Source organism: Aspergillus pseudodeflectus, assembly GCF_044049435.1.
Source record: "Aspergillus pseudodeflectus strain CBS 756.74 chromosome Unknown BJX68scaffold_79, whole genome shotgun sequence".
NCBI classification, from domain to species: domain Eukaryota; kingdom Fungi; phylum Ascomycota; class Eurotiomycetes; order Eurotiales; family Aspergillaceae; genus Aspergillus; species Aspergillus pseudodeflectus.
In genome coordinates, this window is record NW_027263855.1 from 78,648 (window position 1) to 94,523 (window position 15,876).

At 57.6% G+C, this 15,876-nt stretch overlaps 4 protein-coding genes across 4 annotated transcripts; 2 read left to right on the forward strand and 2 right to left on the reverse strand.

The window, feature by feature from the left end:
* Positions 1-406: 406 nt before the first annotated feature.
* BJX68DRAFT_248360 (uncharacterized protein) lies at positions 407-1,847 on the forward strand. The gene is made up of 2 exons (XM_071041907.1): positions 407-1,359; positions 1,418-1,847. The coding sequence occupies exons 1-2, from the start codon at positions 953-955 to the stop codon at positions 1,515-1,517; spliced, it is 507 nt and encodes a 168-aa protein (XP_070893297.1). The 5' UTR covers positions 407-952; the 3' UTR covers positions 1,518-1,847.
* A 948-nt stretch (positions 1,848-2,795) lies between these two features.
* BJX68DRAFT_279537 (type I polyketide synthase) lies at positions 2,796-11,405 on the reverse strand (the record flags this gene model as incomplete). Its single annotated transcript, XM_071048754.1, has 12 exons — positions 2,796-3,355; positions 3,449-4,332; positions 4,404-4,756; positions 4,829-6,265; positions 6,330-8,716; positions 8,795-9,295; positions 9,353-9,803; positions 9,856-9,968; positions 10,039-10,162; positions 10,230-10,298; positions 10,360-10,840; positions 10,930-11,405. 12 exons carry the CDS (start codon positions 11,403-11,405, stop codon positions 2,796-2,798), a joined length of 7,836 nt encoding a protein of 2,611 aa, XP_070893298.1.
* Positions 11,406-11,921: 516 nt separating this feature from the next.
* BJX68DRAFT_272368 (chalcone synthase B) lies at positions 11,922-13,302 on the forward strand (the record flags this gene model as incomplete). The annotated part of the gene is made up of 3 exons (XM_071047194.1): positions 11,922-12,040; positions 12,109-12,848; positions 12,911-13,302. The coding sequence occupies 3 exons, from the start codon at positions 11,922-11,924 to the stop codon at positions 13,300-13,302; spliced, it is 1,251 nt and encodes a 416-aa protein (XP_070893299.1).
* A 417-nt stretch (positions 13,303-13,719) lies between these two features.
* Positions 13,720-15,087, reverse strand: BJX68DRAFT_248361 (ankyrin repeat-containing domain protein; the record flags this gene model as incomplete). The annotated part of the gene is made up of 1 exon (XM_071041908.1): positions 13,720-15,087. A coding segment is annotated over exon 1 (1,229 nt), but the record flags the coding sequence as incomplete, so codon positions are not given.
* Between the last annotated feature and the right edge of the window lie 789 nt (positions 15,088-15,876).

Genomic DNA, 15,876 nt, shown 5'->3' on the forward strand with positions numbered 1-15,876 from the left:
GTATACCTCGCAGCTCAATGGCATAAATTGTATCTTGAATCCTCCTCTAGGGGGTTTTATCTAGCATCTATAGTATAGCCTCTTTTAATACTCTAATGGTCTCCAAAGCCGTAGCGCTAACCATGCGGATAGTCGTTTGCCATGGGGTGAACAACCCCTCCGCTGCGCTACTCGCACCACATCCACGGTCCGCTGAAAATGACGATGATGACAACGGTGCATTACCATTACCACGGCTCTTGCTGGCCCTAGTCTCAGTCCTCTCTCTCCCTCTGCCCAGACTACCTATCGGACCAGACAGCCGCCGCCCGCCCCGCTCCAAAGCACAATCTCTCAATCCCTCTTGCCCTGGAATCTGCGTTTCTTCCAGAGTAGTGCTTAACCCACCCTCGTTCCCATCCACCACCTGCACGGCTCGCATCATACCCCCGGTGAGTTCTGCTACCACATTCTGCGCCGAATCCAGGACAATTGTGACGGCAAGGCGTGGGGAACTCCCGTGGATCGAGACCGGGCCGATGGAGATTTTTGGGAGGAATGTGTGGATGCAATCGAGGGCCTGACAGGAAGTCGCTGCGGAGACGGGATTGGCCAGGAGGATCTGGTGGAAGCACTTGAATACCGAGGAGAAGATGGCCAGGAGGCGTGTGTAGCAGGAAAGCATGAGGAGGATGTTTGCTGTGTCGTCTAAGGAGGAGGCTAGACTGGGCTGTGTGGTTTGATCTGCGTCTGGATCTGCCCCTGTCCCTGTCATCCCTGTCCCTCCCCGTGAATTCGAAGGTGTCAGCTCGCCCACGAGCACCAGCAACTCGATCGCCAGGCGGAATGTTGTCTCCATGAATGACGAGGGCCCCGACTCAGGCTGGGATGTAAACCCCGGAAGCATGGCCGGTGTCTCGGGCCTCGGGAATCCCGCCTGACAGGCCTCGACAAAGGCGCCCTGCGCCCGCTGATGCTCGCCGAGCTCTGCGTGAAGACTGAAAAGCCGTTCGATCCAAGAACCGTGTTCATTGATCTTGCTTGCTCGGCTGTGCTCCTCGTCTTTGGTTACCGGATTGGGTTCTCTCCAGTGGGACGGGGAGCCCTCTCCATTTTGGCCTCCACCCACACTGCCAAGCGCTGGTTTATTCCATTCCTGTACCTCGGAGAGATTCGCACTCGCCGGCGGACTACAGGTAGGGAGTACCAGCGCTGCCGGGTCGAGGAGAGCACGATGCCCGTTTGCATCCCCATCCACCTGCATCGCGGGGTCGAATATGCAAAAGCCATCTTTCGATGCGGCCAGCGAGGAAACCGCGTCCCCCAGCTCAAAGGAGCCCCAGTAGTCTACGCTGTCGAAATCATTGGTGGGAGTGTATGCTGAATGAGATTGCAGCGTTAGCGTTACCCGGTGATATTGTATATACATGTCACTCACGCGTCAGCGGCAGATTCTCCACAACGGACTGCGTCCGAGCTCTGGTCTCCGGAGGAGTCGTACTGGGCGTAGGCGTAGGCGTAGCGGCCTCCATACATAGACACGTCCTGCTGCTGCTGCTGCTACGGCGTTCTGAACGAGAACCCCTTCTACTCTGCCCCATTGTCATTGTCTGCCCTCGTTCTCGCTCCCGACGAACCCGTTTCGAAGGCCTCACCACACACTTGACGCCCGCCCTCGTGCACCGAACACACCCCTGCGATCCGCGAACCTGCACGCAGCGGAGTTTATGCCCGTGACAGCGCGAGCAGGCGGAGCGGAGGGTCAATGGTTCCGTTTCGTCGAGGTTCAGGTTCATTTTTCCCGGTCCGAGGTCGCTCTCCTTCAGTTGAGGACCGAGGCAGGGTAAATAGAATAGCAGGTAGGGCAGAGGTTCGCGGGAGGTGCAGTCGATCGAGTGCGGAAACAAAAACGAAAAGAAGCAGCCGGGAGAAGCTGGCTAATATGTATGTAGTTCTAGGTCTAGGTCTAGGTCTTCTGGGCGCTTGAGCGCTTGGGCTCTCGGGCCTTTACAGATCTCAGCTCAGCTGGCCCGTGCATTAGCTTGGAATGGGCTCAGCTCAGCTGAACGTGGATGGGCCGGCCGGCTGGACCCCACAGCAGAAATCGCATTCGGGACTGGCCCCTGGGGAATTGATTGATTGATTGATTGCCTCGGTGGGATAAGGGGGTTTGCTGTATGCTGCACCGAGTAGCGCAATCGCGATAGGTGGGATGGAATGGAGGGTCTTTGTCCTCTGGAGAGGAATAGGCGGACACTAACAAGGGATCGTCCTTTGAGGAATTGGGGTAGCGTCTCAGTGGCCAAGGGTCCATGTTGATCGCCATAGGGTCATTGATGTGTGGAGATCACCTCAACTAAGAGGGGTCTATTCAGATAGTAACCAAATGCAGCTCTGACGTGAGCATATTGAAACAAGGGAGAGTTTGCGACTCTGGTTCGTGTCATGGGGCCAAAGCATTGGCACGAGCATTAGCAAACTTGTGCCAAGGGACAGTCACTGTCAGCCGCAATCAATGAAGCGGGTACTTGACGAGTCCGGTGTCGCTGCCTTGGTCCCTCGTGCAGCCAACGCGCATCATCGCCAGATCCAGCGGTCCTGCATACAGAGGCCTGGAGACTACCGAGAGAGTCGGACATGGATCTCGTCGACATGTGATCAAGACTCTATTGCTATCATCCAATCAGCGAGGACCATAAGATACACCTGCATACCGCAAAAGCAGAACCCTTCCTCTCGTTGTGAGAAGCCAAATCCATAAAGGAACCTCGAAAAGAACCAAAATAGTAGATGATCAACTAACCTAGATATCCACCCTATAGACACGCCTCGTACTTGTCCACCAGCCGCCGCTGTGCAACAACCCCCAGCTCACGCACACACTCCGCCCGCACAATCTCCAGCACACTAATCTCGACTCCGATCTTGCGCCGGATCCAGTTGCGCAGCTCCATGCTCACGAGCGAGTCGATTCCGGAAGTGGACAGGGAGGCGTCGATGTCGATGTCGATGTCCGCTGGCTGATCCTCTTTCGCCCGCGGCTCGTCCGTCGTCGACTGTCCTGAGCCCGAGAACCCAGCTAACGTCCGCCCAATCGCGGCGGCAAGCACCGCCGCCGTCTTGGATGCTCTGAGCAGGGCTAGATCCGAGCTGGCCTCGCGGAGGAACTGGGCGAGGACCTGCTCGGAGTCTGTGCTTGTGCTGGATCCGGAAAGGGATTGTTCGTGGTTCTCGACATTCATGTAAACCAGCATCCGCGGGTCACCGCGCCAGACGGTGCGATTCCCCGGCGCATCCATGGGGAGGGTTGAGCGCATCCCCATGCAGATCTGCGAGTGGTTGACGTAGCTGTAGCGCGTGCCCGACTTGTCGGTAGCTGCGGCAGCAGCAGTGGCAGTGGCGCTGGTCGGTATCGAGCCTTGCGATACGGATACGCCTGTGGAGACGTCGGATCCTGCCCCCGACTGACCAGGCATCGACCGAAGCATGGCAAGCTCAAGCACATCGAGCAACTCCCCCTCCGTATTCAGCCACTGCGCTGTAGCCTTCAAGGCCTCCAACAACTCGGCGTTCTCATTTCGGGCCAGATACCCCACATCCTGCATCACGCCCACATTCACCGCTGCAGCAGGCAGCCCCAGACCATGTCTGTAGGCGACAAACGCATCGAGAAAGGTATTCCCCGCGTTATAGTTCGCCTGCCCCCACTGGCCCCCCGCGGCACTGATTGAGCTGAAGAGGAAGAAAAAGTCGAGTGGTTCCTCGGGCTGGAGGGCCTGCAGGGCGGAGTGCAGGTTCCATGTTCCGCGGACTTTTGGGTCCGTGGCTTTGTGCCAGGTGGGCAGGGTCATGTCGGTGAAGGAGGTGTCGGCGAGGACCATGCAGGCGTTGAGCACGCCCGCGATGGGGATGCCTGCGGCTTGGATTGCGGTGTGCACGTCTTGGATGTTGCTGGCGGACCCCGAGACTCGGGTTGTTGTGCATCCCGCGACTGCGAGCTCGACGAGGAGGGGGTCGTCGTCTGGGACGGTGCCGGCGGACGGAGAGAGGAAGACGAGATGGCGGGCTCCGTGCTCGGCGAGCCAGGTTGAGACTGAGCGGCCGAGGCCACCGAGGCCGCCGACGAAGAGGTACGCTCGATCCGGTCGAAGGACCAGGGGTCGTCTAGACGGCTCGGCGTGCAGCAGAGTGGTGTCTTCCGGGATGGTGATGACGGTTTTGGCCATGTGCTGGTGCTGCTCAGTGTTTTGCATGTGTCGGAATGCGTCGACGAGGGCTTCGGCGGGGAATGTTGTGGGCGTGACTGGGTGGATGAGGCCTGCGCGGTAGTATTCGATTGTGCGGGCCATGAGGCTATACAAGTCAATTAGATTAGTTTTCTGTCTACGGGTCCAAAATAGTAAAAGCCTGCCTCATGTACGTACCTCTCAATCCTCTGTGGCTGCTTTTCAATCATCCGGAGAATATCAAAGTGGACAAACGTCCTATTCGCGTCGAATGGATTCATACCCAGCAAACCCTGACTCTGGCCACGAGACTGGCCCAGAGAAACGTCGACAAACGTTCCGAATTCGGCTGTGCAGTTCCAAGAAGAGTGTAGCAGCTCTCCTGAAGCCGAGTCTGGACTGAGCACCACATCCACGCCCACACCATTCGTCGCCTCCATGATGCCGGCATAAAACGCGGTAGTGCGAGAGGGGAAGATCCGATGGCGCGGGATATCAAAGGTCTGCATGAGGAAGTTTGTCTCCTCGTCGGAACTCACAGTAGCGAAGATCTATAAGATACAAAGTCGATTAGCTCAGAGTTTCAGAGTAGGAAGAGAGGACAGATGGGCTGGGAAACCTACCTCAGCCCCCATCATCCTTGCAACATCCACCGCGGCAATAGCAATACTACTCCCCCCACCTTGTGCGTGGATCAGCACCGTCATCCCCTTCCGCAACCGCCCAATATCAAGCAGGCAGTGAATAGCCGTACAATAGGCCAGCGCCATCGTCGCGCCGTCTTCATACGTGAGGGAATCCGGCATGCGAACACAGAGCCGTTGATCGAGTTGCAGTGTTGTCGCCAGACATCCGGGGCCGGTGACCATGACCCGGTCTCCAACGGCGAGGCCGTGCACGGCGGATCCGGTGGCGAGGATGAGGCCTGTTCCTTCGTGGCCGGGGGGATGGGTTGTTGAGGATGCGTCCGTTAGAAGAGGGTTTGCTCCCGTTGCCATGAGCAGATCGGTCGAGTTTAGTCCGACGGCTCGAACCTGGACGAGGACTTTGGTTTCGCCGAGGGCTTGAGAGGAGGAGAGCGAGGCAGGCATCTCCCTCCAGCACAGCGTATCAAGCCGTCCGGGACTGGTCTGCTGCACCTTTTTGACAATATCCCGGCTCTCATTTCTTGAACCAGTGCGCTCCAACTCGTCCTCGACGCGGATGAAATGATACCTCCCAATCAAAGCCTTGCCACCAACAACAGCCCACTCCATATTCGCCCTGATCCCATTCTTGCCAATAAACGTGCGCCGCGTAAACTCCTCCACAATGGCCGGTACCTGTGCCAAGGTCTCTGCTTCAAAATCCTCGAGCTCAACCGTCGCAAAGTCGATGTTCATCTCCGTTCGAATGACGCGTGCCACGCCGTTGACCATGCCGTATCGCGGGTCCTTGCAGGCAATTTGGCTGGCGCCGGTGAGCCAGAGGATTCCACTGTTGTTGTTGCCATCGGTTGACTGCTGCTGGTGCAAGTGTGAGAGAAGCCGCTTGAGGTTCTCGAACGAAGCCTCATCCACATCGTGGAAGAATGGCGCCTCGAGATCGAGCACGGATACAACATCCTGCCCCGAAGGAGGAGGAACCACCGCATCAAGAGCATAATAATCAACCGCAACGCCAGCCTCGACTAGAATCCTCCTTACCCCCACCGCAGCGTCCGAAACCGCACCCGCCGAATGCAACAGGGTAACCCTCCTCCCCTCCCTCTCCTTATCCGTGTTCCCCGCCAACCCCGCAACAATACAATTACACGAATACCCATCAAACCCGGACCCCATCACACCCCCAAATCCAGCTTCCCGGAGAAGGCCATCCCACCGCTCAACAGAGACATACGGCTCCGGATACCGCCCGTCATTCTCGCCGGACCACCACCCGGGGAGAACGCCCATGATGTAGTTGATCCATCTTGCGTTTGTGGCTGGGGAGAGTTCTTGGATGAAGAGGCGGCCTTCCGGGTGTAGGAGCGGGCGGATGTTGGTTAGGGATGTGTGTAGGGAGGTTGTTGCGTGGAGGACCTGTTTTTTTGGTTAGATCAACGGACGGTCCTGTAGCTGGGTGGATGGATGGATGGTGACTCACGTTGCAAGCAATAACCAAATCAAAGGAGCCCGCCTCAAACCCCTGGCCCTGGCCCTGCCCCAGTGGATCCCGTTCGATATCCAGCACCGCAAACTCCATCCCAGGAACCCCCGCAAACGTCCTCTTGGCCGCGGCAACAAACCCGGGACTGAGGTCCGTCCATGTATACGAATAATACATGCGCTCGTCATACGTCGAAGCGGCGCGGAGCGCATCCAGAACCCTCCTCGTCGTCGCCCCCGTCCCGCCCCCGATCTCGAGGATCCGGACATTCGGCTTCCGGTGCGCGAGGAGGGACAGGAAAGCCGTGTAATCCGCGTGGCTCTGCACGAGCTCGTTGACGGCGTGAAAGGTGTTGTCCGTGGAGAGGAGGTCCAGCGCGGAGGCTTCGCCTGCGAGGAGAGAGAGCGCGGACTGGTGGATTCGGTATAGGGCTGTTGCGGGCGCACTGGCGGCGGTGGGTGGGTTGAGGAGCAAGTTGTATAGGTCTCCAATGAGAGTAGTGCTCTGGGTACGTCCTGTGCCGCCGACGTCTTGGGCCTGTGTGAGGGCGCCGATATCCTCTGCACGGAGCCCAGGATACGCCCCGGACTCCATCATCTCCTTGGCACGCACAACCCACCTCTTGAAATGCACCATATCTGGCTTCGCCGGCGAGACCTCGACACCGTCCAGCCGCCGCGCCGTATCGAATATACACGCTGCCCCGAACCGGTCGAGGAGGGCGTACACTTCAGCGCGCCTCCTTTCGTCGGCCGCATCCTCGATTCTCGCAGGGCGGAACAGAGAACCGATGTCGCGGACGAGACTGATATCCTCGCGCCACTCGAGCTCGACGGCTGCGTGTGGTCCGTACGGGAAGGGATCGCTTGACTGTGTGATGCTGGTGGCTGACAACTGCAGGCCTGAAATGCGGACGGCGAGCTTGTTGTTTGCGGTGGCTGTGATTGTCCGTGAGATGTCAGGCGTAGTTGTACCGGTAGTTTCGTGTCCGTCGATGCAGGCTTCGATTGTCATCGAAGAGTCTAATGGAGGGCAAACGTAGATCTCATCTATATACGTCGGCAAACCGAGAGATCGAAAGCGTCTCGTTAATCCGTTGAATGTCGCCGGTATGATTGCCTGGATCAGACAGTCAAGCGAGGCCGGGTGGACTGCGTAGACTGATTCCCCCGGTTTCTCTTTTCCTGCTTCGGGGGTATCATTCACAACGGTGGCGACGAGTCTCTTCTCGATGGGATGCGCGGACATGTCGTTCAACCCCATAAACCGCGGCCCGTATTCCAGACCCATCTCGCGCATCTTGCGGTACCAGGCGCGGCGAGACAGGGCGCGGGGGAGGGGCGACGGTGAGGGGGCAGCTGGAGGAAGGACAGACGAGGTTCCCGGTCCAGAGGAGACTCGACCGGCGACGTGCTTGATCCAGGTTCCCTTTTTGCCGTTGGGTTTCGGTTGGTACGAGTGGATGGTGAAGGTATACCACGTCTGATCTCCCCCTGGACCTGGAATTGCGTCGGTGCGCATCAACTGCGTGACCATCTCCACACCCTCATCCCCCTCCGCCTCGGTGGACAGAACCAACGCAGCACTAATCCTCAACCCCCTCACCGTAAAGCCCCCCTCCAGCGATCCCCCGTTAACCTGCCTCATCGCCTCCCCCAGCATCCCCACAAACCCCACCGCCGGGAAAACAACCTGGCCCCCGACAACATGGTCCTTGACCCAGGGCACACTCTCCAACCGGAGAACATTTCTCCACGATGGATTGTCCTCTGTACTCTCGAGGACCCGCACGCCGAGGAGTTCATGATGCGGGAACTGGCGGAAGCGCCATTCGTGTGCGAGGCGTGTTTCCGACCAGAGCTTTTCTGCGTTTTCTCCGCGGGTGTAGTGCCACGGATACATGGGGAGGTCCGGGAGGAATTCAGCCTTAGTCTTGGCTGTGTTGAAAATCGCGTTGAGGTCGATTGGGGTATTCCGGAACCACAGCTCGCCGAGGGCGGTTAGGAGGTCGCGGTGCGAGTTGTTGTTTCGGATTAGGGTTGGGATGTACTCGTCTGCTGGAGTTGACGCTGATGCTGACGGAGCCTGGTGGTGGTTGAGAATCTGCCGGATGGGAGCTGATAGAGCGGAATGAGGGCCAAGTTCGAGGAGGACTTTTGGTTCTGGATGGGTCTGGCAAAGCGAGGTCATGGCCGTGGAGAAGAGGACCGGCGAGACGAGGTTCTGCGCCCAATAGGCCGGGTCGAGTAGCTTTGTTTTGTCGACGCGGCGACCCGTCACGCTGGAGAAGAAGTCGATTGCAGGATCCATATCTCTATTTGCGGTGCAAACCCCGGCCTTGGTGAGGAGGTCGACGTACGCCGGTGCGACGGGGTCCATATGATCTACAAACATACCTGGTTAGCACTCGTCCATCGAGCTCAGGAACAGCGGCATCCGAGACAGAATCAATCACAACATACGCGAGTGGTATGCCCGATCAACACTCAACCACCGAACAAAGACGTCCTCGTTCTCACTTTCAATAGCCCGCAGCACGTCCTCCAGCACCTTCTTCTCTCCCGTCAACGTCGTACTCTGGGGGCTATTCTCGCACCCAACTCGAACCCCCGGCTTGAGGTACGGCGTGATCTGCTCAACGCCCAGACCAACGGCCGCCATGCCCCCTTCTCGTGACACAGGCACAGCCTCAGACGCATCAGCGCGACTGGGACTCGGACTGGGACTGAGCGTGGGGAGTACTTTGCCGCGGTAGTACGCGATCTTGATCGCATCCGCGGCGGTAATAGCCCGTGCAGCATACGCCGCGGCGATTTCGCCGCTCGAGTGGCCGATAACTGCGGCGGGGCGGATGCCGTAGGATGACAAAAGGTCAATCAATGCGACTTGGAGCGCTGTTGTACAGGGCTGCGAGAATTCGGCGGTGGAGAGGCGGGATTTGCGCTTTGGGGCGAGGATTTCGTCTGCATACATGTCGTCAATACAGGTATGCTCATGCTCGTATGGGCATTTCAACTCACCGAGTACCCTCCACCCCGGCGGATCCTCTAGGCTGTCCAACACACGATCCAACTCCTCAATCCTCTCCCGGAACCTTGGCACAGTCTTGATAAGCTCCCTCCCCATCCGTGGCCACTGCGCGCCCTGCCCCGTAAACACAAACACGAGCGTTGGGGCAGCCCTAGTCCGCCTCGTCTTTGACGGCACCCAATTATCCTCGCCATCCGTCACGCAGAACGCGCGGTGGGAGAGGACCTCGCGCTTTAGTGCGAGCGAGTAGGCCATGTCGGGGAGGGAGTCTGGGTGGGAGAGGGCGTAGGCTTGGTGGGCGCTTATGCTGCGTGAGACGGAGGAAGGGTGTGTTGCGGAGAAGAAGAGGAGGTGCGGGGTTAATGATGAGGTTGATGTTGCTGTTCCTTTGTTGGCTGCGGATGGGGTGAGGCCGTAGGAGGCGGCGGAGGCGAGGAGGACCTAGGTATCAGATTAGCACTCTGATGCTGTCATTATAAATATGTATACGGACATGTGCATTCGACCCCCCGATCCCAAACGAATTGACACCCACCAGCTCAGCGCGGTCTACAGGCCAGGGGATTGGCTCGGTGGGGACCTTGAGCTTGAAACGCTGCCAGGGAACTAAAGGAGGAACAAGTCAATGGGTCCAATCGAGATCACATCTTGCAATCTAACATAATTTGAAACTCACTCTTGGGGTTCGGCGTCGAAAAGTTGATATTAGGCGGAATGATCTTCTTCTCCAGGGCCAGGGTCATCTTGATAATACTCGTTAGGCCCGATGCGCCTTCGCTGTGGCCGAGGTTGGATTTGACCTATAGAGTATCATCATCAACAAACGCATCTTCTACCGCCGTTGTTGCCTCTGCTGGCGGGACTCACCGATCCAATGTAGATCCCGTGCTCGCCGAATACGTTGCCCACGGCCGTCGTTTCAATGGGATCGCCAACCTGATCCAATTAGTACCCTCAGACCAGTTCAACCTCGACAGTGGAGGAATGCAAGACACACCTGCGTCCCAGTGCCATGACACTCAATCATAGCGACGCTTTTTAAATCACCCACACCAGCCAGCTCCAGTCCCCGCCTAATCAACACCTCCTGTGCAAGGGCACTCGGCGTCGTAATCGACTTGCCCTCCGCGCCCGAACCAGAAGTTGGAGTTGATGCTAAAGCAGATGCAGAATTGACACACGACGACCGAATGACCGAACGGACGGGATCCCCATCGCGAATGGCATCGGCTAGTCTCTTCACGTAAATCGCCGAGACAGCTTCGCCGCGCGCGTAGCCGTCTGCACCTGCATCAAAGCTCTTGCAGGATCCGCTTGGCGAGATGATACCTTGCTCTTGCATGATGATGCAGGGTGCCGGGCTGAGGATGAGGTTTGCGGACGCGACGACTGCGGAGCTGCAGTCTCCTGCTATGAGGGATTGGCAGGCGGAGTGGAGCGCTGTTAGAGAGGAGGAGCAGGCTGTTCGGGTTGTTACACTGCCTCCAGTATTAGGTGGTGTTTCGCCCTTGGAGAGATGAATAGATCTCTGGGGGTGAGGAATGAAGAGAAAAACGACAAGACATACCTCGGTCCCCCAAATCCAAACTCATAACTCACCCGGTTCGCAAGCATATAGTCCCCCTGGCCCGTCATGCGGTACATATGATACCTCTGGGGGTCCCGACTATCCAAGTCGCTCCAATCGCCTCCAAAGGTCCCAACAAAGACGCCCACATCCTTTCCCCTCAACTCGCGGGCTTTTTGGCCGGCACTCTGCAAACACTCATACACAACCTCGAGAGCCAACCGCTGCGCCGGATCCATCGCCTCGAGCTCTTTTCGGGTCATCCCGGACCAGAAACTCGTATCTACGTCCCGTAGATCGATGTCGTCGAGGAAATACCCGTACTCGCTCGCGACGTGCCCGAGCTTGCCAGGGCCAAGGAAGCTAGAGACGGTGTACCGGCTCGCGGGGACGCGGCACCGCCCGCTGCGTTTTGTGGTCAACAGGTCCCAGAGCGCTGACGGAGTGTGGACTCCGCCGGGCAGGCGTGTTGCCATGCCGCAGATTGCGATGGGCGGGAAGGATGATGCGGTGGCATGGTTTGAAAATGGGTTGGGATTGGATGGTGCAGTGCCGGTATATAGGGGGAGATTCGAGTCGTCAATATTAACCGTGTGCATGTTGGCGACATGGATTCGGATTGTGATTATGATTATGAGTCTGGGTAGAGATGGGAAAGAAAAGCAGGCTGCATGTATCGGGCATTTCGGCACTTCAGCCCTAAGTTGGGGTCGGTGGTCCGAACGTTCGGACTGCCGATGGATCAAGTCCGAAGGAAAAACCCCCACCCTGCAAGGAATCTTTGCTGAGTTTGTCTGAGAATCCACGGATATCCAGCATTATAGACTGTCCGGGGCGCTGTTGAAGAGGGCGCAAAGGGCCGTTCAGTTTTTCCTCAATACACAACCTCGCCGCGCCTCGCTTCATGAACCTCTTTGCGGTCACCATCCTTCATACTGTCCTTTTTGAAGGCATTTGACTTCCTCTTACTGCTCTTTTCTACTATATCCACCATGACGACCCCTCCAGCCCTCTACATCACCGGCCTGGGCCACCAATACCCCCCATACCTCATGACCCCCGATCAATTCGACCAACTCGCAGCGCGTTTCCACGATACCGAGCGCCCAGGGTACGTTCCCCAGCCCCACGCATAGTCTGGATATCCCCCCGTAGCCCTCCCTAACACACCTCATCCAGCCTCAAAAAACTCATCCAAATCAACCACACGACGGGAATCGAATCGCGCGCCTCGATCCTCCCCTACACGAACGGCTTCGCCACGCAATCGATCCCACCCACAATCACCGAAATCGACCACTTCTTCCGCACCGCCGGCGTCGACCTCGCCGTCTCCGCATGCAAACGCGCCCTCCGCGACGCGCGCACCCCGCCAACCAAAATCACACACTCCGTCGCCGTCACCGCCACGAACCAGGGGTGTCCCGGGTACGACCTGCTCGTGGCCAAGAAACTCGGGCTCCGCCTTTCGTCTTCACCCGCCGGCCCGGCGCTCGACAGAACCCTCCTCTCCGGCGTCGGCTGCGCAGGTGGGTTGTCGGTTCTGCGCGCCGCGGCTCAACTTGCCTGCGGCGCGAGTATGCGGGGGAAACCGGCGCGAATCCTGGCGTTTGCGTGCGAGCTGTGTATGCCGAATGGGCGGCATGACCTAGCCGAGGTGGCGAGGGAGGGGGATCCCGAGGGGATTAGTATTGTTGCTGCGCTGTTTTCGGATGCGGCGGGGGCGGTTGTGCTTTGTAATGAGGTTGCGTTGGCGGAGGATAGGGAGGGTAGTGGGAATGGAGAGGGGGGTAGTGAGGATGACGATGACGATGACGACGACGACGAGGGTGTGAGGCCGGTGTATCGGTTGCTCGAATGGGGGCATGATGTTATCCCCGATACAATTGAGCACATGGGGTTTTCGACCGAGGGGGATGGTTTGTTTCCCGTCTCGTCTTTTGTCTTGGGATGCGGTGCTGATTTGGTTCGATGGATCTAGGCTACCACACTACGCTGACTCGCGCGGTACCCGATCACGTCAAGCACGCTATCGGTCCGCTCTTCGAGACCCTCCTCCCATACTACCAGCAGCATGTGCAAGCAGAACAGCAGCTCACCATTCACGACTTTGATTTTGCCCTCCATCCCGGCGGAGAAGCCATCATCGACGGCGCAAAAGAAGTCCTCGGACTGACAGAGGACCAGATCCAGGCCACGCGGGAGACCTATCGGACACGCGGGAACTCGTCGAGTCCGACGGTTTTGATCCTGCTGGATAAGCTGAGGTCAGTGGCGAACAGAAAGAGGGAGAATGTGGTTGCGACCTCGTTTGGGCCGGGGATGACGATTGAGATGGCGCTGTTGCGGAGGTGTGAGGTTGATGGTGAATGAAATCTGTTCAAGAGGCATGTGGTTGCTCTCTCAAGTATGATGCGCGAGCTTTGGTCTTCGGTCAGGGTTCTACTGTTCGTGTTGCCATGGTTGATTCTGTACAGTTTGACTGGATGCAGGAAAGATCCGTGGCCCATCATGTGCGGGGGGTTGAGCCATCGCGAAGGGGAATCGGAGCGGGCGATGGCGCGCGGAATGAGATGGCCAGCCAATTCTAATTTTAGATGAATCTCATCCTTGCTGTGTCATTCCCGGTCAGCGCGTAGGTGGTCTAGCACCAGGGCGAAGAGCTCTAATTCTAAAGGCGTTGACAGAGCTCCGTGGTGGGTGCGGACCCAGAAGGATTCGTTACGATGGAAGGAAAGCCTTTATACTCGTGAATAAGAGCTTTGGCGCTACGCTCATTTCCAAGGAGAACTCTCGGTGCCTGTTTGGGGCCTAGGGTATATCTATAAATACATCATGTTCTCAGCTAGTCAGATATCTCCCTGTCAGCGATCTTATTCACGAATCTGCAATCTTGTAGTGTACACCCATTACTCAACCGCCCCCCGCGCAGCCAGCAACTCGGCGATATCTATATTCCCACTCTCCCTCGCGTGTGCAAGCGCAGTCTTGCCACTCGGATCCCCAGCATTGATATTCGAGCTGTCCTTGTCCAATAGTAACTCGACGATGCTCGCATTCCCGCGCCGGCAAGCGAGGAACAAGGGTGTTTTGCGCCAGGGCAGGCCCCGTCTGCTGATATCCAGCGTTTTCAACTGCAGCAGTTTCTCGACAATGTCTGTGTATCCCTCGTCGATTGCGTAGCGGAGGGGGAGCCATGCGCAGTGGGCTGCGTTTTGATGATTATTTACTGTTTCGTTATCGCCGTTCACTGCTGCTGCTGCTGTCGTGATGTGATTATCCTCGGCTTTAGCACGAGCTCGAGCCTGAATTTGATCTATATACAAATTCATCGCCTCGACGAGCACTCCAATGACATCCGCCCGCCCCTCTCTCGCCGCAGCACACGCCGACTGCTCAAACCAGTGCTTCGGCGACAGACTCGTGATTACCGGCCGCGTGAGCAGGAACCGCACTATCTCCGCGTGGCCCCCGCGCGCAGTCCAGGAGACGGGCATGATACCGTGCTCGTCCCAGCTAACGAGTCCCGAGGGGCTGCACTCTGCCAGGAACTCGACGATGGGGAGGTGGCCTGCCTCGCAGGCGAGGGAGACGGGCGTGCGGTCGCGATGGTTCATGCGGTCGACGGGGAGGGGAGGGGTATTGTGGAGGATGGCGAGGGCGCGGAGGAGCCGCAGGTCGCCTGTTTGCGCGAGGACGTGCAGCATGTTGTTTCCTTCGTGTGCGGGCCCTGCTCGTGATCCCGGGGCCAGGGCCTGGCTGGGGATGTAGATTGGGGATCCTTGGCTTGAGACGTCGGTGTCTGTGTCTGGGCACGCTAGGTATGTTGATTCGTGTTCGAGGAATGCTTCTGGATAGCCTGCTAGCCCTACTTCCTCGTCCTCTCCGGGCTCCTCCTCCTCTCCCGTTGTATCCCAGTCACTGTGCGAATCGTTGTACACGGGGGATAAGGCGTATAGAAACTCGGCGCCATATCCATCCGTCTCGAGAATCACCCTTCGCGGAAAGACGGGTAAGAGAAGCGGGAAAGCCCGGAGGAGGTTCACTTTATCGTGCGCGCAGAGGGATCCTGCGATCAGCGTGATGAGCTCGGGTGGGAGGGCGTAGATGGAGCGGAGGGGCGGCATCTCGCTTTGCTTCATTAAATTTGGCCTTGAGGCTCTCGTAGATAATTGATCTTGATTGAGCGGGGTGGGCTTGTTTATAAAGATAGAGGCGTGCACAGCCACAGCCCAAGAGTGCAAGGGGCAATGCCACTCCACAGACAGGCCCACATAGTAGATCCCGAGTCGAAGTGACACTGCCTACCATAGTGCCTCCGTACAGGGCTTACAGAAATATATGGAATCTCGGGAACATACAAAGGGGGGTTATCAGATTGAGATCTCGTACGTTTAACGACTTGACCTACTCTTCAGTCGCCGCTCCAAGATGTGTAAATCACACAAGCACTCTCGAAGGTCGAAAACATCCCAGTTTGGCACTACACATAGGCCTTGAGTGAGTCGATCATCAGCGCAAGACCAAGACGAAGTCCCTTGCGTAGGTCCGCCTTGCACGGGAGTAAGGAAAGTGACAGGAAATCGCAGCAGTGGGTGTAGCACGGATGCAGCTGACGGATGTGGTTTCCAGACCCTGCTCATCAGGGAATCCCCGCTTGATAGGGGGATCTTCTCTCCCAAGAAGCCGAAAAAGCTATAGGAATTTTCCCGTTGCGAGGGGTACCGCGCAGACTGGACCTGGAGTACCGCGCACTCTCATCTTCCGCCATGATGCTCATCTTCCAGCCCAGTGTGGGGAAGAGTGCGGTTGCATTGATGTCACGTCTCGATGCGCAGGGTATTAGCTCTGCGGATGCTGAGCGGCTTCCCCATTACTTCGCACATGTCCTGCGAGTAATCGCCCAAGACGCAGGCCAGAAGAGACGAAACATCCGACATCCCCCTT

Bases quoted from the DNA above. Each gene is read 5' to 3' on its own strand.
- BJX68DRAFT_248360 (XM_071041907.1), top strand. From the start codon at position 953: ATGCTCGCCGAGCTCTGCGTGAAGACTGAAAAGCCGTTCGATCCAAGA. The intron at 1,360-1,417 runs CTGAATGAGATT...CATGTCACTCAC, and splicing joins ATCATTGGTGGGAGTGTATG to GCGTCAGCGGCAGATTCTCC.